Below are 19,268 nucleotides of genomic sequence, written 5' to 3'. Positions count from 1 at the left end.
AAGAGGCTTGCGAGTTGCCACCGTAGATTTATAGTGACAAAGTGATCATCATTTGAGTCCCGCCAATTGCCAACGTAGCTGGAATGTATGCCTGGAGCACCAAGCAACGATATCAACAGCTCTAATTGCCACCCCCAACTATTCAGACGATCCGGAGACCCGGAATAGACGTCTTGAGTTTTCCAGGGTATTCGAAAGTGCTCTCTAGGCTTCCGGCTTCCCAGATACAGGAAGATTTAACGTGTGTGACTCGAACATCCCATTCAAAAATATCATAATGAGGCTTACTTCTCTCTCATTATGTGGATCTTCTGTTGTAGGGTTAATTTATGCATTGACTTAAAGAACACTATCCTGCCTATCGAATAGTTGAACTAGAGTATACTTCATCTTCATATACTCTAATTGCTACAATTGTCTTCTTATTCACCAAAGTTGAATGACCAATTAGGCTAACAAGTCCGTACAATAGGATTTCAACGTTAAAAGGCATATCCACTGGTGATCAAGATTCACCATAGATCGTGCATCCGATGCCATCATCACGTGACCCCGCATCCGATCTTATCGGGATCCGAACCCGGACTTTTCTTTCGGATCTGCATGCGGGGTCTCATTACTTGCACCATATCCGCCATGCTTTCTATCCCGACGGCCGATGCGCGGCAGTGGTCGGATCGAACCCGGGATTTGCTCCGTCGGGTGGCTACTGCCGTCATATATTGTAGCTTTAACATCTTGAAATCTGGATCGGCTGGTTGCATTTTGAACTTGTCACCATCCTCACTGATCTCCTACTGATCGTACGAGTGGTTCTGCGATTCTTCACTAGCTGATCCATCTGGGAGACCCGCAATCTGCGAGAGAACCATTTCTACATAAAATCTGAAGCGACAAAGTTTAATCATGGCAGACGATTCCTCAGCCAACGGTTCGCCGTATTCACCCGTTCTCGAGACGAGTCGCATTTTCTCCAGTCTTTGTGACCAGTCTGAGAGGCTCAGTTTACCTGAAGAGGTGCTCGCCAACAAAGACAAAGTCTCATTTTCAACCAGCCATAATGAAATTTACTTCCCGATTCCTTTCAAGGAGACTGAGACCCTTGCAGCATTGAAAGGTGTTGAAGGTTCCGTGGCTGCAGCCCTTGCCGATCTCCGATTTGGAACTACCGAACAGCCGCGTAGTGTGCAGGTCAGTCTGGAAGCAGCTACAGCCTTTGGATGTCAGGCGTATATGGCCAAGATCGATGGATTGTCAAAGCTGGATCCTAAAGTCAAATCCAAGTTGAAAGGTATGTGAGAGCAAGCGCTTAATAGAGCTATTATTAAACTAAAGTCTCAGACACGGATTTATTGGCTGCCCAATCCAACGGATATCGTCGCATGTCGGCGAATCTGTATAAAACCAAGAACCCAGGGGAGTTCTACCATATCCATGGCTCTCTTGAGGCGACCACAACATTGAACATGATCGGTCTCGAGGGCCATCGTCCCGATTTGACGGATTACGAAGAGATTATTAAGGTTATTGAGGCTCAGGTTCAGAAGTACACTGTCCCTGAGCTGGAGGCGATGAATAAGGAACGCCGTCAAGCGGGTGTCCCGGCACTCAAATATGAAGATTTCATCAAGACTCCACATGTATGTCCCTGATCGGTCTATTGTGGCTAGTCTCCAAAGAATCCGAGGAATGAGGATAAATGCTGATACAGAAATAGGGAGCTCTCAACGTTCAAGAACCACCATGGAAGGTTGTTAAGCTTCAAGGAGACATTGCCCCGACTCCGTTCCCGGCTACTCGACCTGGCAGCAAGAGGATTCTGGAGGGCGTCAAGGTGCTCGAGATGTGCCGCATCATCGCAGGCCCAACCGTCGCCCGCATTCTAGCCGAATACGGCGCTGATGTGTTGAAAATCACCAGCCCCAACTTGTCTGATGTACCCTTCTTCCAGGTCGACGGCAACATGGGCAAGCATGCCGCAGACCTCGATCTGAAGACTGAGGCCGGTCGCGCAGAGTTCGAGAAACTCTTGGAGGACGTCGATGTAATTGTCGACGGATACCGACCAGGCGCCCTGGAGAAGCTGGGCTACGGTCCAAAGGCCATGGCTGCCCTCGCCGAGAAGCGCGGAAAGGGAATTGTCTTCGTGAACGAGAACTGTTTCGGATATGAAGGTGAATGGGCTGGACGAGCTGGATGGCAACAAATCGCCGACTGCGTAAGTTGAACATTATTCTGATGCTTGAAAGTCATCTCACTAAAAAATTCGAATAGGTCACTGGTGTCGCCTGGGCCCAAGGAAAGTTCATGGGTCTTGAAACACCCGCGGTGCCTCCCTTCCCTATCTCCGACTACGGAACCGGATGTATGGGCGCCATTGCCGCGTTGACAGGTCTCTACCACCGCGCCAAGACCGGTGGCTCATACCACGGTCAGGCCTCCCTGATGCACTATGATCTTCTGCTGTTCGCAGTGGGTCAGTACTCCGCTGAAGTGCAAAAGAATCTTCGAGCTGCCCAGCCGGCAGAGTTCTTCCAGCTTCGCCATTGCGACAGTGTCGATCGCATTTCCTCGACTGTCCTCAAGGGGATGCACAAGCGATTCCCGCATTTGTATATTGAGCCGGGGGTTGAGTCCGAAGGCCGCAAATCGCTGACGGAGAGCTGGTTCTCAAAGGCTTACGGCACTGACATTGAGGTTGTCAAGCCTATTACTGTTGTGCAGGGTGTGGATAATCAGTTTATCAGGGCCAGTCGGCCTAATGGGTCAGATCGGGCGACTTGGGAAGATTTTGGGATTGAGCAAGAGGGCGACATTAAGAAATGTTGATTCCTTTTACTCCAGTGAAGATACCGAATACATGAGTCAGGCTATACATGGGGGCTTTTTTACCCTACAGCTACATAGAAATTCAGATATGTGTCTTTTCTATGACTGGTATGTTGCACATCGATTAGATCGTCGTTATATTGGGCAGTGATCAAGTCTTCGGGAAATTGATAAACTAGCGCGATTTTTATTGCCGATCGTCCCAAAGTAGCGGCCGTTAGCTGTCACTAGCGACCTAATACCACCCGTGAACCGAGCCTCAATTTTCTAATATGGGGCGAGCAATCGAATCTAGAACAACTCCTATAGGCATAAAGGGTATGACGCGCGGGGCTCAAGCCACCGTGCCACAGTTTGGGGCATTACGCATGTCAGTTAAGCGTGACAGGATTAGTTGCTGATCATCGGAGATTAATGCGTTGACCTCCAACGTCATTCCACTGACGTCATTTTTAATATAATTTGGGCCGTGGAACAAGTAAATAAAACCACCTGCCTCGCCACCAAGGGGAAAACGTCTTTATCCTGGGCGAAGTGCTGCATCAGAGGTATGTTATTCGAGTCAAATCAAAGAAATAATAGAAGATAGGGAGAGAGCTAATGAATGACTCCATCTATTCCAGAGCCTTATCTACATCTACCTACCTCCACTCTTCACCATGCCAACCATCCACGAGCGAATCCGCGAGGAAATCCTTCGCAAAGAGCGTGCTCTCTGGACAGCGATCACATCCGCTGATCCACCACCTCAAATCAAGAAACTAAGCAACCCAGAAGTTGTGTTGTTGTTCCCCAAAATGCCCATCCTCACCTTGGAGGACGAAGAGCAATTCGACGAATGCCTGAAGCCTCCATTCCATCGCTTTGACGGATTCCAACTGGATGATGTGCGGATTATTATTATCGATCTCATGGCCGGGTCGATCACATATAAGGTTTATGCCGTTCGGGGGGAGCAAGAGTATCGGGCAACCGGTTCTACTACTTGGAGTCAAGCGGCGGATGGTGAATGGCGGATTGTGACGCACCATGAGACTCTTCTGTAGAGGGAATTCTGTTAAATATTAATATTTGTCAATGATTTTATGATCGGAACGACCTCAATCACGAATCGGTTTTGTTCATACTAGGCGAAGATAGGCATATGAACAGTATGTCGTCAATGTGCTAAATCTGTATATACAATCATCATGCATGGTTTATTCACATATTTGTATCGCTGCAGCAATGGGTATAGGTATCACTAGAGCTTCGCCGTCCACAGCTTCGGTGGATCATTCGTCCTTCGTCCATATTCTCCCTTCCCGCCCAAGTCCACCACAATACCCTCTCCAAATGCAGCCTCCTGGCAATCCTCATCATCAACCCCGTTCACATGCTGCACCACAACGAAATCCACCCGTCGACGACCCAAAACCACCATGGGCGCGTGCCACGTGCCAACACCGTATGTCACAGCTTGCCCCCCATGCGCAATAAATGCCTTGATGTTCTTAAGATCAGGTGGATCCCGAATAGTGATCGTCTCGCCCGCAGCGTTCTTCGCCGTCGCGACCTCGCCTTTCAGTGTAGGTGCGACAACAACCAAGAAGATAGGTTCCTCTTCTCCATTACCGACCTTCGAGTGGCTTGACAGATCGACCGGGATGAATGTCTGGTTCGTAAACGGGTGGCGCTCGAGAATACGCACATCGAACACCTCTTTCTCGGAGCCTCGACTCTGCGTGATCGTACGCAATGGGCGCGGGAAGCAGCAGAACATTGTCATACGCGCGGAGCTGGCTGTCCCAGATGGGCCGGTGGCATAACGATCGAGCATTGGGGAAATGGGACTGTATTTTAGGGCGGAGTTTTGGTTTGCCAGGACCGGAGCTGGGTTGTATGGTGGGAGGTTTGAGGGCTGGGGAGCGACATTGAGGTCTCGTGGGATGGGAGAGCAGATTGCTGTGCCGAATGGTGCGAAGTTGATCGGTGTAAGAGGTTCGGGAGTCAGTGTGAGGGTCGGGTTGGAGGTGAGAACAGGTGCCATGGTGGCTTATGTTGAGGACAGCGGCGACTGAGAGTCAGTTGAATTGGATCTTTCGCGTGCGATCGCGAAGAGAAAAGGTCGAAAGCTGCGGAGATTCTGGGGGAAGCGGAGAACGTGTCGGCGCCCTCCGGCGATAAGATAAGCGGCGGGCGCCGATGCAATATGTTGTGGGTTTCAGGTTAGCCGTGGTGAAGATTCAATGTGAAAGAAGGAATGCTAGTCTAATCAAGCATAAACCTTGAAGCTACTCTAGCTTCCAGTGGCTGATGACCTTGGAACTGTCACAGATGAAATTAAACCATGTGTTGGGAAATGATGGGAAGAGTTCTATACACCGCAACTCGAGAAAGAATGTAAGGAGGGGAAAGACCGGAAAGGGTCAAAAGGAGAGTCTAAACGGCAAAAACAGAAAACAGCCAGTCTATAAAAAAAATGAAAGAACGAGTCTATAAAATGCGCAATCTATACCTTCGCATGTATCAAATATGCAAGATGTCAATGCCAACATTCTATGCAGGACATCATGTTCCGTCGAACGAAACGCTGCCCTGGTCTAGTTTGAGAAAGCATTTTTTAAGTACTTCCTTTGGTTTTGCTTCCCTTGGGAACACGTGCCCACCAGTAGATTCCAAGGGCAGCGACAATGTTGAACACCAAGTAAGCCCACATGATTCCAAAGTTTCTCCAGGCTTCGCTGTAGTAAGAGTCAACACCGGCAAGGAAGGTATCGGTAGAGGACATGGTGCAGTACGAGCACGAGCTCGTTGCGTTGGGGTTCTCAATATATCCACCAGTCCGTTCGGCATAAGCGTTCAGGTACTGGTAGCAGGTTTGAGAGCCCGGAGGGTTGAAGGTCAGGATTTCATCGGTGCTGCAGGTGACATTTGTACCACTGACGGCGGTGGATAACATTCCCGATACCAGATAGGTAAATGGAGAAACACGATACATGAAAATCCAGAACCCGGGCATCTCATCAGGCGTAGCAACGACACTAGAGACGGACCGAGTTAGTATAAAGAACCAGAGATGAGAGATCGGTGAGACTTACCCGCAGAACAGGAGCAGGAGAGCGAAGAGCAGATTAGCAATGTTTCCTCCCGTTTCCGCAGTCTCCACGCCGGCAATGACCATGTTCGTGAACGTAGATGTGAACCAGAGGAAAACCAGCAGGAACAAAAACATAAGCGCACCACGCTCATGCACGGCGTCAGTCGGCTCAGCATTTGCGTACAGACCGACCGGGTAATACCAGCAGAAGAACATCAACACTGCAACCAGGAAGTTCCAAGGCAACTCAACGATGATATTTGAGGCCATGAACACCTTCCACGAGTACATTTTGGATGGGCGCTCTCGGACTTCGAAAATGGAGCGTTGGATAATGAAGTTGGGCATAATCTGTTGAACAAGATTTCCAAAGATGGTCATGAGCATGAAGATACTGAACATCTGGTTCTGCAATCCCTGCTGGGTATTCTTTGCGTGAAAGAAAGAGAATCCGTTGTAAAGAGCTGTGAGAATGGAGAGAACAAGCTTGGACCAGATGTAGGAGGGGGTCCGCCAGTATTGGGAGAAAACTCGAGATAGACACTGCACAAGCTGGTCTTTTGTCGAGGACGCAAATTCACTATGTTTCGTCTCGAAATTGTCCTCCGGTTGCTTTTGAGAAAGAGTAGATTTCAACTCAGCCAAGTGGTCAAGAACAGCCTGCTTTTCAGCACTGTTGTTCCACGTCTCAGGCCAATCGATGTCACTGTGGGATCCAGGAGCAGCGCCAATCACATCAAGCATCCACTCTGCTGGGTTCTCGCCTTCGCTAAGAGCATGGCCGCCGTTGCGCATGAAATAGTCGGCCAAGATCGAAGAGTTATCTCCAATCTTGCCGAAGTAGACGGTGCGTCCTCCTTTAGCGAGGAATAGGAGGCGATCAAACCGCTGGAAAAGCATGGCAGAAGGTTGATGAATGGTACACAAAATGGCCTGGCCGTGCTTGGTCAGGGTTTCAATTAAATCGAGAATGGACCAGGAGGTTTGACTGTCCAAACCAGACGTAGGCTCATCAAGAAAAAGCAATAGCTGGGGTTTAGCAACAAGTTCCACGGCAATAGTCAAGCGCTTCCGCTGCTCAACATTCAATCCTATATATCGTCAGAAGCTGATGGAAAAATCCCATAATAGTCACATTATTTGAGACAACAACATACCTTCACCCGGGACACCAACGACTGCGTCAGCGTATGTTTGCATACCAAGCAGCTCCAAGACTTCGTCAACGTAGTCGAGCTTCTCTTTCCGGCTGAGATGAGCTGGCTGCCTAAGCAAAGCACTGAAATTCAAAGCCTCGCGCACCGTCGAAGTAGGCAGATGGACATCTTGCTGTTGAACGTAGCCGGTCTTGCGCTGGAATGAGTCGTCTCGGGGACGGCCATCGACCAGGACATCGCCAGTCACAACACCCATAGTCACACGGGTTGCAAGAACGTCAAGTAGCGTAGTCTTCCCTGCACCAGAAACACCCTAGTAAAATTGTGTTAGCGAGCTTTGCTGCACTATGCGAAGAAAATCCCTTACCATCAATGCAGTCGCGGTACCTGGCTTAACCCATCCGTTTACATGGTCAAGAATACGACGTTCCTCGCTTTTGATCTTGATATCGTAGCAAAGATCTTGCCACTGGAAAATGGCAGTCTGTCTTTGGATATTAGCTCCAGCACCTTCGCCCTTCTCTTCCGCCCGATAGGTTGCGTCTGCGGTGGTCTCAGAATCCAATGCCTGGGCCTTCGGCTGACGACCCCGACGGAACAGAAGAACTTCACCCTTAGAGGCAGCTTCGGTGATATATTCAGTCGCGATGAGGTAGACGAACATGAAGAAGATCATGAACGCGATAACGATGCCAAGGTTGCGCCAAAGATGATCGTTGGTATAAGCATACGCAGTCTCAAGGTAGGCGTCTCCGCTGACGTAGAGCTCTCCCGCACTGGACGAGACAGTGCTACAGATAGTATTGGCAACATCCACGTTTTCGTATCCCTCTCCGGAAGGAACGAATGCCGAGCATTTGAACTTTCTGTTGCGGAACTCGTTGACCATCATGCTTTCAAACGAATAAGCAATTGGATCAATGTAATTCATCCAGCGAGACCATCCCAACATGCCTTTCGTGGGAATGATGAAACCCGTGTAGATCACGAGACCGAGAATGAGTAGAGCAGCAGGAACCAGAGCTTGGGCCAAAGACCGCGATGCTGCACCAAATGTACGGAACACCATTGACATGGTCAATGTTGTCATAATAGAAAAGAGCCAAAAGATAAAAAAGGCGCCTGGCTCACGTTTCAGGTTGGCCATGAAGTAAAGCGGAAGATTGAAGGAGACGGCGTTTGCAAACTTATATGGAAGATCACACAACATAGACGCAACAGCTTCCGTAAAAGGATGGTAGAAGGCATATCGAGATTGCTTTTCCACAATTGGTCGTTGAGCATAAAGAGTCAAGATCTATTATGATGTTGTTAGAATTCCCAACGAGGATCTCCGTGAGATAGTAGGGTGGCTTACCTCCAGCGCACTGGCAAACGCAGCAAGCAGAACGGCATAGAATAGCAAGACTTCTCGCGAGTAGAAACTGGAGGTATCGGATGCAAGATTATAAAATACACTGCCAAGAATGAGAGAGAGGAAGAAATTTCCAAAAAGAGCCGAGTAGAATAAGCTCATATCAGCCTTCAGACGCTGGAAACCACGGACTAGGTTGAGGTTAATCTGCTCGTAGACCGAGAGCGTGTAGGGGGATTTGGCACGCCTAAGAGATGATCATTAGCATTGTCAAGATACATGTGATGCCGGTGGTTTGGCTTACTGTTGCTTTGACTGCATCTGACGGCGAGCTTCACTGAAAGTAGTGAAGGACTCACCACCAATGGGGTGTTCCTTGTCAAAAGCGTCAATCTCCTGCAGAAGACGGGCATACTCTGGACTATTTTGCCAGCGCTGGGCAAACTCCTGCGGTGTTCGAGGCACTCTTGCTTCGTATCCAGGTTTCACTCTGCGCTCAGCCGGACTAGTCAGGGAGGTAAGGAAGTCGGCAGTTGTCTGGCGCGATGGGCAGTCAAAGCCCATGGTGGTAAAGAAGTCACGAGCCTCGCCAGTTGGACCGAAGTAGATTTGCTGGCCTTCGTACAGAACAACGACCTTGTCAAAAACCTATTGTAATGGATCAGGTTAGTGGGATCATTTCAAATAACATCGACAATTCCAACTTACGTCGTAAGCACTCTGCGAAGCCTGGTAGATCGCCACACAGGCCGTGGTGCCTGCGTAATCGCTCATCAAGCGAAGGTTCTTACAAAATTCCAATGCGTTGGCACTATCAAGACCTCGCGTACTGTTGTCCCAGCACTGAAGGGGGGCTCCACTGAGAATGGCCTCTGCAATACTGACACGCTTGCGTTCACCTCCACTAACACCACGTACAAAGTCGTTACCAACTTTAGTATTGAATGTATGCCGAAGTCCTAGCATAGCCATGACAACATCCCGAAGATGTTCTGCGTATTGCTTTCTCGTCAAGTTGGGGAAACGTGTGCGTGGTGTACGTGCCATGGCGGCAAAGGTCAAAGTATCACCGACCGTGAGCTGAGGGAAATGCACATCAGTTTCAGCGCTGAAAATTGCTTCACCCTTGAATTGCTTCTGCATGATCGGGGCAGAGATTCCTATTGTCATTTGCTGGTTAGTATAATCGCATCTTATAAATTGGGCGTTGTTGCATACCTTGGTAATTCAGATAACTCTGATCGTCGACATAGATACCGTTCATCTCACCAGAGATCGTCTTGAGGAATGTTGAGCAGCCACTAATGAACAGTTAGAGCGGTCTTACTCAACCGAGATCGTATTGTGACAAGGCAGACTCACCTTCCAGGACGACCCAGAACCACCAACATCTCTCCGCTTTTGACGAGTCCATTGAAGTTGTCGAGGATCTGAACCTTCTGTTTTCCACTTCCAACAAGATTACGAACGAGACCGCCGATACTCAGGAGAGAATTGAAAACGTCTTTTTGATAGTCGGTGGGACTTCCAAAACCATGCACGGAGAGACTCTTGAAAGCAACACCGGCGGAACGTTGAAGGAATCGCTCCGGGTCTTGGGACTGGGCGGCGATCAAGGACCGAATCCAATCCTTGGGCCTAAAATTAGGACTGTCTGGGTGCCAGGTGGTTTCCTTGTTCTCCTCAAAGAATGGGTTGGCTGCATTGGCCGAGGAGAAATGAGTCGAGTGGCGGGTGAGTTGCCTCACCATCTCCTCGACCTCGTCCTCCATATCAACCTCAGGCTCCTTGTCTTCTTTGGCATCATTGTGAAGTGTAGTAGATGAAGCATAATGTTGTCTTGTTTCACCGGTTGGTAGACGCTGCTGCTGCGGCGAATCCATGGAGGGGATTCCCCCCAAGACCGACATGGTGAATAAAGACTCGATGCACCAAAGTTGCTTCCAGTAGAACAGACAAGGTCTATGTGGGCCTTAAATCCTTATAAGAGATCGACGGCAGTTATTTGATTACCAACCTGGCTGATGAATCAATCCAGAGCCGCTGGATTCCGTATCCGGCATTTCATTTCAATACTTCAGGTCCGGGACTTTCATGAACCGAGAAGTCTACAATTCGGCTAATCATATTATGGAGATTTCCTGGGGGCACTTGAATATCTCCATCACTAGTTCCGCAGATATTGACTAGGGATCACAGATAGAGATAGGGGCGCCACATCCGGGCGACTTGCTAAGATACGCCCATCGAAAACCGGTGTTTCAGCCCTGGTAGATCCACCAAACACGATCAACAACGAGTTATAGATCCATACCAAAGCTTTACTGCGGGTCAGCTACAGTGGCTGATTCCAGCCATGTGGTTCGGCGGCGGTTGATTCACGGGCCGTAGGTTTGATAGATCCCCGAAATTTACGCACCCATTACGCTCGGATGCTACACGTTCCGGTGAAATATTTCCCGGAAAGAGCTTTGATTGGTCAACATACATCCAGATGTAATATATTCTGCTTCAGTGCATGCAAATATTCATCGCTTTCGTCAATGAATAAATGCGACATATCGCACAAATAATGTCACTATTCAACTAAGACCAGGATGGATCACTATAGACTAACATGTCGCTTTTACTAGGAAAGCCGATGCGTTTGACCTATATTCGATCCTATTCTATGGAAAAAGTGGTTGTCACATTGACCTAAGTTTGATGATAACTATGCTTCTTATTTTCATGTTTACTGGTGTGATTAACACAAGCATCTTAATGGCCAATAATCACGTCAATTTCATCCGTTGCATTATTTTTCTGTAATAGGATATTAGAATTTAGATTGCCAAGTGGGCACAGGGCCGTAATAATACAAAATTCGACACAGGGGAAAAATAATTCTTTAAAAAAGGGGCATACCAGACCCATACCTTAATAGTCAGCTGAATAGTCCATTCTGTTTAGTCTTAGCCGCAAATATTCCGATCCATGGGCACGGGTGCAACTCGCCACGATCTGATCGTATTCCTTATATCTCTGATTTATCCCTAGTCTACTCTCGGATACTCGCATGCTGAAGTTTCTTTTTTTGAAGTACTATCAGCCTGATACCCAGTGGGGCCCAACAAGTAACTTTACTTTTTACGTCAGTAAAGGACCTGAAGTTTTTGGGCATACAAAATCAATTCGCATACACTGCTCTTATAATTATGCCACGACAGGCCACGAAGCCAACAGTGTCGAGAGACTCGCCGTATTCCACGGACGGTGCTCGTTCGAGAGTACAAAAGGCTTGCGATCGCTGTAGAAGGAAAAAGACGAAGGTATGCAACGGTGTGATTTCTACGTCTCCGCTTTCTTTAAAAGACTTAACCTAACCATAGTCAGTGTGATGGATGCAGTCCTTGCCAAAAATGCCGCGATGAAAATGCCAATTGCCTGTTTGGTGATCGGAAGAAACACCGAGAGAAGATATATCCGAAGGGGTAAGTTACCTAGCTTGTCAAAGACGAATCGAACAAAAGGCTCACTGGCTTCATAGGTACACAACATTCTTAGAAGAGCAGCAAGGCTGGCTTATCCATGGCCTCAGAGAGCTATATCGACATATGCAGGCCGGAGATGGCTGGCCTGGAGAACCTTTGAAGTGTGGAGCCAATGGTCAGCCTTTGGTACACGACATTCTCTCTCACCTAGGATCCTTGAGCCAACCTCAATCTGGAGGCACAATTTTGCAAGAAAGTGACCAAGCCTTCGTGCGCCATGAAAGTCTACAAGATCAAAACAACCGACAAAGGCAGCGACCAAATTCCTCCAATAGCAGGTCTCAGGAGTTCACCTCATCCCCGGCTCCGCCAATTGTTCCTAGCAATATCTTATCACCAACGGGCGATGAGACCCAAGATATCGAAGCTGAGAACACACCATCCTCGATATTGATACAAGATGATGGTTCCGATGCCACTAGCCTCGATATTTCATCTCAATTGTATCCCAGTATCAATTTGGATGAATATATGCCAGACCCTGCAAGTCATGCCGGTTTGTTGTATAATGATGTTCAGACGAGCAGCCCCATGCTGCAATATCCCACTGAAAGTGAGCCTGTGGACTTGAATTTTGATCTCTTCACTGGCATAGGGAATGGCATTGATGACTGGGAGATATTTTTCAATCTATCCGCAAAGGGCCAGTCATCGGCTGAGGGATATTTGACGCCATTTAATGACTCTCAGCCCTTACCTTTTGAGTATGCGGCTTAATTAATGCCCTTTCATGTTGAGTGCACTCTTACACCCCTTCTCCATTCTTAATTCTGTTATGTATCTATACTTCTCCATATATTTTGTACAATATACTGTTTACAATCAAATGGCTCTAGGAGCCTCGCCGGGATTACAATCGCCCATAATGCCACTCATGTCTATGATCTGTGACTGGAAAAATCAATGACTAAGAAAAAATGAGCTTAAAATCCCTCCTTATTGGTTTGATTTCCGATACCTAGACAATACATTGCGAATGACCCGCCATACCCAGAGGATTGCATAATCATTACAAAGGGCACCTGATGGTATAAGTTTTCAAACACGACCGTTGAACCCTCGAAAGTGTCAGCAGAGAAACTGCTACCATTGCAAAAAGAACTAATCGAAAGGGGGTCCGCCCCGCTGGATCCACACAACCCGTCAAAATTGGCTCAGGACCCACCAGACTTGTGGATTGTGCACGTAGGATTTCCTTATGCTCACTTTTGCCTTCATTAGCATGAGTCAGAAACACTAGTGGATTTGCAAGCCCCGGAAACGTAACTGACTAGGTTTTCCTTCCCGTTCGGAAGAAACCTTCAAGAACACCGGATCCCGGGAACTTTCTGGGCCGGGAACGGCAACTCCCTTCCTGCTTTGTTATGATAGGAATCTGAAATTCCGCCGAGGATATGATACATAGAGTACCTATGGAGGAAACAAGATCCGGATATATATCATATTTCCATTTCTCCAATTTTCAAGAGATGGCTAAAATAAAACTTGGCATGTCTATCGCTCATGTAGTGTACAGTGTTCTTCTTGGATATGTAGATTATGAAGATCCCAAGAACTTGACAACCGCTATATCATTATGATGTTAGCAATGAAGTATATAAGGATAAGATTCAAGTGATTACCTTGCCGAAAATCTTCGGGTTTCTCAGAGATGAGCCAATGTCCCGCCTCGACGTCCGCAATCTGAGCATTGGGGAAGAATTTTCTGATTGCAGGAATGGTTGCATCAGTGACATATCTGGACTTGGTACCTCGAACGAAGAGGGTGGGCCCGTCGTACTGGACACTATCCGACTGGCTGAAGGGGAAATCGGCCATGTTGTCAAGTGAATCACCAATCACCGAGAGAGGCACACGGAACTTCAGAGTCTTATGCTCGTCATCAGAGCGGACGAGGTTTGTCAAAAGAAATTGGCGGATTGGAAGGGACTAGTTGAAGATTAGTTCACTTCTGCGAATTTGTTGCATTAGTCTTCTTCATACCTTTTCATAACCCTCGAGAATTTTGTCCGCATCCGATTGCTTTTTCACTTTCTCTCGCTCTACGTGCTGCATGCCTCGCACATACTTTGGGAAATCACTCTTCAATGTTGCGTTGAGCGGGGCATTGTCAACTGGGATCAAGGCGGAAACGCTCTTCGGGGACTGAAGAGCCACTGTCATCGCGGCTTTGGCACCCCTGCGGATCATCAGCATGAAGTTTATAATATATGGGTTCAAAGCTCTTTCTGAGCCATATGAGCCCTGTGAGCCATTAGTGAGGAACATACATCGAATGGCCAATCAGAACACATTTCTTGAGCTTCTGCTGCTGTATGAACTCCTGCACGTCCTCGGCAATTGCACTGTAGTTGTGCTCCTGGGCATGGAAAGAATCGCCATGATTACGAAGATCCTGCAAGCGATTGTGAGTACAAACAATATTCATAATATCTCCGTCTGCTCTTGATCGCAATGAGGAGCTAATGCGACAAGCGTACCAGTGTGAAAATCCGGCATTTCAAGTCCTTTGCTAAGGCTCTGCAACCGACGTCAGATACAAAATATTTCTATACAATTCATGATGCCACATACTTGCTAATACTCCGGTTGTTCTGCTTAGAACCGAAAAGTCCATGCAGGAACAAAATGGGATCGCGAATGGCTTCCTCCTTTTCGGGTCCGTAAACTTGGTAGGACAGCTCCGCCCGACACGCACGAGCGGTAGAGAATGCCCGAATACCAATAAAGCTTCGCGCAGTTGCCCGAGTGAATAGCATGATGGAATGCTGAGATTTAAGTGTCGATCGGAGAAGCCAACAATTGACGTGAAGCGATCGGGGAGCCAAATGGCTGACTCAGCAAGTCGTTCGCGCGTTGGATCGGGACCAACGTCATCGCGACAAAGCAGATTGACCGTGTCACGTTTTAGTGAGATCTCTAGTATAAATTTGAGGAAGATACATGAAGATTTACTTCTAATAGTCTGCTATGTTCTCTTCTTAGCCCGGATATAAGACCAATTGTCCGCGACGAAGTGATCCGGCCCTGCCATCGAGAGTTTGGAACGCGCTGAGTCCCAAAATCAATCTGTTTTATACCATCTATTGATCAACTTGGGCTCCTTAAGGCTGATTGAGGATTTTAACCGGCATCAATTTCTTGTAATCAAGTCTTTGCCTAGAGTGCTGGCGCTCAATGAGACTTATCCCCTCGCCTCCCAATCGTCAGGGAGATTCCAATTTTTGAATGCTAAATCCCGTTGACTGTTTCATTTGGAGTCTCATAGAACTCTCTGAGTTTTCAACTATATAATAAAACTTTTCAAAAGTGAATGAGTTCAGTAAGACGCCAAGTCCTCGGACCGCGCAGTGGGGCTAAGCGCGCTCACCAAAATCCTAACAACCGCCGTGTGCTTGTAGATAGAGAACAATGAGTAACAACAGGTCTTAAGAATAAGAACAGCTCTATGGAGCAAATCAGGGTCAATGCAGCGATCTCAATTAGTCGGTCATGCAGCTGTTCTCTCAAATCGTTTGTCGATTTTGTCCATCTTAGCTGGCTTTGGTAGATAGATACCCACGAAAAGATATCGGGGACCGTTCGATTGATTGATATGGCGAATTCAGCTACTGCACTAGGTAAAATTCTGGTTTACATACAAAACCATGTGACCTTTTTAAATATCCCCTTCACCTGGACATCAATGGATGTATAACATAAGTCCACGCATTTTCTCCCTATTACAAGGCGGGTCAAGACATTACATATTTTTACCCATATCTCTGGAAATTTAGGTTGGGGAGGTCTTATGCATGTACAATAAGAATCAATGGATCTCAAATTAAATGGTTTGACCAGTGAGTTCATGCGTACATGGAACGTTCTGAGAACCTATGGTCTCGGGGTGGTCAACACTGATAAAGGCGGGACCGCGGGGAAGGACCGCGATAAGCAAGCTCCACGTTATAAAACCCGAGCTGCCCCTCTTGCCACTTAACTCCAACAACCCCCCTTTCTCTGGTCTTCTCCTGTCACCGATATATACACGCCTTCAAAATGACCAATCAAGTCCGTACCATTAACCCTGCCAACCACGAGGTCATTTTCGAGCACCCGGGCACCTCCCTCGCCGAAGCAACCAAAATCGCCACCGCCTCGAAGCAAGCCTTTGAATCATATCGTGCCACTACCCTCGATGAGAGGAAGAAAATTGTTGCTCGTGCGCTAGAGGTTCTTGCATCTCGAATCGATGTTCTGGCCAAGGAAATCACTACACAAATGGGGCGTCCCATTCGGTACTGCGCCGGTGAAATCAAAACTGCCATCCTTCGCTCCGAACACTTGATTGATATTGCGGAACAAAGCCTGGCTGATCTGCCCGGCAAGCCAGAGGCGAACTTCAAGCGCATGGTCAAGCATGTGCCTGTGGGCCCAGTTCTGATTGCTGGCGCTTGGAACGTAAGGGGTCATCGTCTTACAACGGGAAAGCTTTCCAGACCGCTAATTAGTTCATAGTACCCATACCTGACCACTGTCAACGCTTTGGTGCCTGCACTTCTGGCGGGCAACTCTGTTATCCTGCGCCCATCGCCTCAGGTGCCTCTGTTCGGCAACCGACTTCTTGAGATCTTTACTGAGGCCGGTTTGCCGCAAAATGTTCTCCAAGTTATCCACATCGGTAGCTTGGATGTCCTCGACCAGATTGCCCAACTTCCTGAGATTCAATCCGTCTCTTTCACTGGATCCACTGCTGGTGGCCTCAGACTTCGCGAGGCTACGGCACGTCAGATCAAGCCTGTACACCTGGAGCTTGGTGGAAATGACCCCGCATACGTGCGCCCGGATGTCGATGTGAAGGATGTGGCAGAGAACCTTGTCGATGGTGCTGTTTTTAACTCTGGACAGAGCTGCTGCTCCGTTGAGCGTGTCTATGTACACGAGAAGGTCTACGATGCCTTTGTGCTTGCCGTGCAGGAAGAGCTTAAGTCGTGCGTTCTTGCACTTTCCTATACTCTTTTTCTAAAGATGCTAATTACTTTCAGATATAAACTCGGCGATCCTCAAGATGCTACAACCACCACCGGCCCTGTCATTTCCGCCGTGGCCAAGGAAAAGATCCAGTCCCACATTGATGATGCATTGTCCAAGGGTGCTGTCATCGCGACTCCAGAGAACGCTACCTTTTCTGTGGCCAAGACGGCTGACAAGGGCAACTGGCTGGCTCCAGTCGTCCTCACCAATGTGAACCACTCCATGCTTACAATGAAAGAGGAGACATTCGGACCCGTGATGCCAATCATGAAAGTTTCCAGTGATGATGAGGCGGTTCAATTGATGAATGACAGCGATTATGGATTGACTGCCAGTGTGTGGACGAAGGATATCGCTGCGGGTGAGGAGCTGATTGATCGTATTGAAGCTGGCACAGTGTTCATCAACCGCTGTGACTACCCAGCTCCGGTAAGTTTTTATACGTTCGCCCATCTCCAAAGCGACCATCAACTGACTATCTTGACAGGATCTTGCATGGACCGGTTGGAAGATGTCCGGACTTGGTTGCACTCTTGGACCTCGGGCATACGACGGATTCACCAAGCTTAAGAGCTACCATATTAAGGGTGTTTCAGCTTAGAATTTAGATTTTCCAACTTTCATGACCTGTGATTTCAATTACGATAAAGAATATATAATTCACAATTAAGTGACATAAGAATACCTCAGATTGAAACGGTACGGAGACTCCCATATCACGCATCTCAAAATCTAAGTAATCGCGCATATAGTTGTTCAGCCCATACAACAAACGACCTAAATTTACAATTCCTTGCATTTCATAGTATGCAATGCCGTTATCTTTAAGCTTATCGCTTCCCTTATCACGTTACACAAGGACATGGCGCGGTCCGGGACCGCGCTCAGTCTTACCAACCTTAAGTAATGTCCTTCAATTCTCAATAAACCAAACAACCACATGGAGGACCGATGACAGTCTCATCTTTTTGGTCTGAATATATGCCACATATTCTAGATAGTGTTTGTTGCAGATGTCTCGAGGTCCCTGTCCAGGATTCCAGGCACGACATTGATCATCCCCAACACCCTCTTAAGCCTTGCTTCCCTCTCTTCAGAACTGACAAAGTTCAATCAGTCAGCTTATTTGGCCTCTCGGTACATAAGTGCCTAGAAGTTGAACACTCTCTTTAGGCCACCCTATTTCTCCAAACTTACCTTCGATCAACCTCATTAAACCCATGCTTGAGATACAAACTTAGTCCCTATGGAGTTGCCTCAGTATAGGAAGGTAGACCGAGTTCAATTGCTTTGTGAGCACCAAACATCACCAGCAATCTTCCAAGTGTCTGGCGCTCATATCCAGGCAATAGAAACGATTCTTTCATCTCTACAGAGGTCAGGTCATCAGCATAAAGTTTTTGTCATAGAAGCTATACGCACAGGCTACGGAAGAATACTTGCTCTCCAATTAGATTGCTCGTTTCACATAATGCGTTTCTGTGGTAGCATCCATCAGGGCAGACTGATCAGAGACTCGAAAGCGAGCGACGCAAGTCGAGAACTACGCAGCCAAATGATAACAAATAGGGCAGTGAATCTTCTCTATTACAGCCAACAAGTGACTAGGATAGGAAGCTCAGAGGCCAATTAGTGAAATATGAAGTTTCGGATCAGGCCTTCGGTCTAGAAATTTAACACCCGCCTTGGCTGACTAGGAATCGCGGACTGACATAATAAAGCATATGATTTAAGCCTTTTAGCGCCGGTCGATCATTTCTTGGCCTACATGCCCCTCTTCCTTTCGCTACGTAAACCTATGCCGCCTACTCCGGACGATTAAAGTAGCAGGATAACCATTACGACTGTACTTGCGAGATCTCACACTGAGGAAATAGTGACGTGCTGAGCATAAGTGATCAAATGTCTACCATCAGCTACCCTGCATATATGGTACATATGTAGACATTACTTAGATGGAGATATACTTGAGATGTACTTACTTGCATATTCCATAAACGACCTGAATACTTAACCAACTACAGGGACACAAATATATGATATTGCCCAGTTTCAAAGGCTCATGGAATAAAGATTTGGGAGTTTAGAACTTCATAAATTCAAGGACATAATATAACTTTACGCACAGTAACGCGGGTCTTGCAAAAGTTTTGAAAATAGATGATAGTGACGATAACCGAACACTAAGGATTTTAATAGTGGACTTGCTCTTGCGTCGGCCTATAACAGAGACCCAAGTTTTACGTAGATAACAGATGGCAGTTACCAAACACAAAGTAACAGCTGAAGACTACGAGGGGCGT

At 47.5% G+C, this 19,268-nt stretch overlaps 7 protein-coding genes across 7 annotated transcripts; 4 read left to right on the top strand and 3 right to left on the bottom strand.

The window, feature by feature from the left end:
• Nucleotides 1–906: 906 nt before the first annotated feature.
• N7484_000914 (CAIB/BAIF family enzyme) lies at nucleotides 907–2,829 on the top strand (the record flags this gene model as incomplete). The annotated part of the gene is made up of 4 exons (XM_057111334.1): nucleotides 907–1,291; nucleotides 1,342–1,640; nucleotides 1,718–2,218; nucleotides 2,275–2,829. 4 exons carry the CDS (start codon nucleotides 907–909, stop codon nucleotides 2,827–2,829), a joined length of 1,740 nt encoding a protein of 579 aa, XP_056976071.1.
• A 659-nt stretch (nucleotides 2,830–3,488) lies between these two features.
• Nucleotides 3,489–3,875, top strand: N7484_000913 (nuclear transport factor 2 family protein; the record flags this gene model as incomplete). The annotated part of the gene is made up of 1 exon (XM_057111333.1): nucleotides 3,489–3,875. One exon carries the CDS (start codon nucleotides 3,489–3,491, stop codon nucleotides 3,873–3,875), a length of 387 nt encoding a protein of 128 aa, XP_056976070.1.
• Nucleotides 3,876–4,072: 197 nt separating this feature from the next.
• Nucleotides 4,073–4,858, bottom strand: N7484_000912 (ureidoglycolate hydrolase; the record flags this gene model as incomplete). Its single annotated transcript, XM_057111332.1, has 1 exon — nucleotides 4,073–4,858. The coding sequence occupies one exon, from the start codon at nucleotides 4,856–4,858 to the stop codon at nucleotides 4,073–4,075; it is 786 nt and encodes a 261-aa protein (XP_056976069.1).
• A 573-nt stretch (nucleotides 4,859–5,431) lies between these two features.
• N7484_000911 (uncharacterized protein) lies at nucleotides 5,432–10,329 on the bottom strand (the record flags this gene model as incomplete). Its single annotated transcript, XM_057111331.1, has 9 exons — nucleotides 5,432–5,852; nucleotides 5,910–6,999; nucleotides 7,066–7,378; nucleotides 7,433–8,362; nucleotides 8,423–8,666; nucleotides 8,724–9,067; nucleotides 9,128–9,579; nucleotides 9,638–9,720; nucleotides 9,782–10,329. The coding sequence occupies 9 exons, from the start codon at nucleotides 10,327–10,329 to the stop codon at nucleotides 5,432–5,434; spliced, it is 4,425 nt and encodes a 1,474-aa protein (XP_056976068.1).
• Nucleotides 10,330–11,616: 1,287 nt separating this feature from the next.
• On the top strand, nucleotides 11,617–12,669 carry N7484_000910 (uncharacterized protein; the record flags this gene model as incomplete). Its single annotated transcript, XM_057111330.1, has 3 exons — nucleotides 11,617–11,710; nucleotides 11,791–11,892; nucleotides 11,966–12,669. The coding sequence occupies 3 exons, from the start codon at nucleotides 11,617–11,619 to the stop codon at nucleotides 12,667–12,669; spliced, it is 900 nt and encodes a 299-aa protein (XP_056976067.1).
• Nucleotides 12,670–13,489: 820 nt separating this feature from the next.
• On the bottom strand, nucleotides 13,490–14,711 carry N7484_000909 (uncharacterized protein; the record flags this gene model as incomplete). The annotated part of the gene is made up of 6 exons (XM_057111329.1): nucleotides 13,490–13,518; nucleotides 13,575–13,881; nucleotides 13,936–14,131; nucleotides 14,223–14,347; nucleotides 14,433–14,472; nucleotides 14,527–14,711. 6 exons carry the CDS (start codon nucleotides 14,709–14,711, stop codon nucleotides 13,490–13,492), a joined length of 882 nt encoding a protein of 293 aa, XP_056976066.1.
• Nucleotides 14,712–15,990: 1,279 nt separating this feature from the next.
• Nucleotides 15,991–17,566, top strand: N7484_000908 (aldehyde dehydrogenase family protein; the record flags this gene model as incomplete). The annotated part of the gene is made up of 4 exons (XM_057111328.1): nucleotides 15,991–16,392; nucleotides 16,450–16,922; nucleotides 16,977–17,394; nucleotides 17,453–17,566. The coding sequence occupies 4 exons, from the start codon at nucleotides 15,991–15,993 to the stop codon at nucleotides 17,564–17,566; spliced, it is 1,407 nt and encodes a 468-aa protein (XP_056976065.1).
• Between the last annotated feature and the right edge of the window lie 1,702 nt (nucleotides 17,567–19,268).

The sequence above is a fragment of the Penicillium longicatenatum genome (genome assembly GCF_028827895.1).
Source record: "Penicillium longicatenatum strain IBT 33135 chromosome Unknown contig_1_segment0_segment0, whole genome shotgun sequence".
NCBI lineage: Eukaryota > Fungi > Ascomycota > Eurotiomycetes > Eurotiales > Aspergillaceae > Penicillium > Penicillium longicatenatum.
Note: the sequence above shows the minus strand (reverse complement) of the source record. Positions and strands in the feature narration are given on the sequence as shown.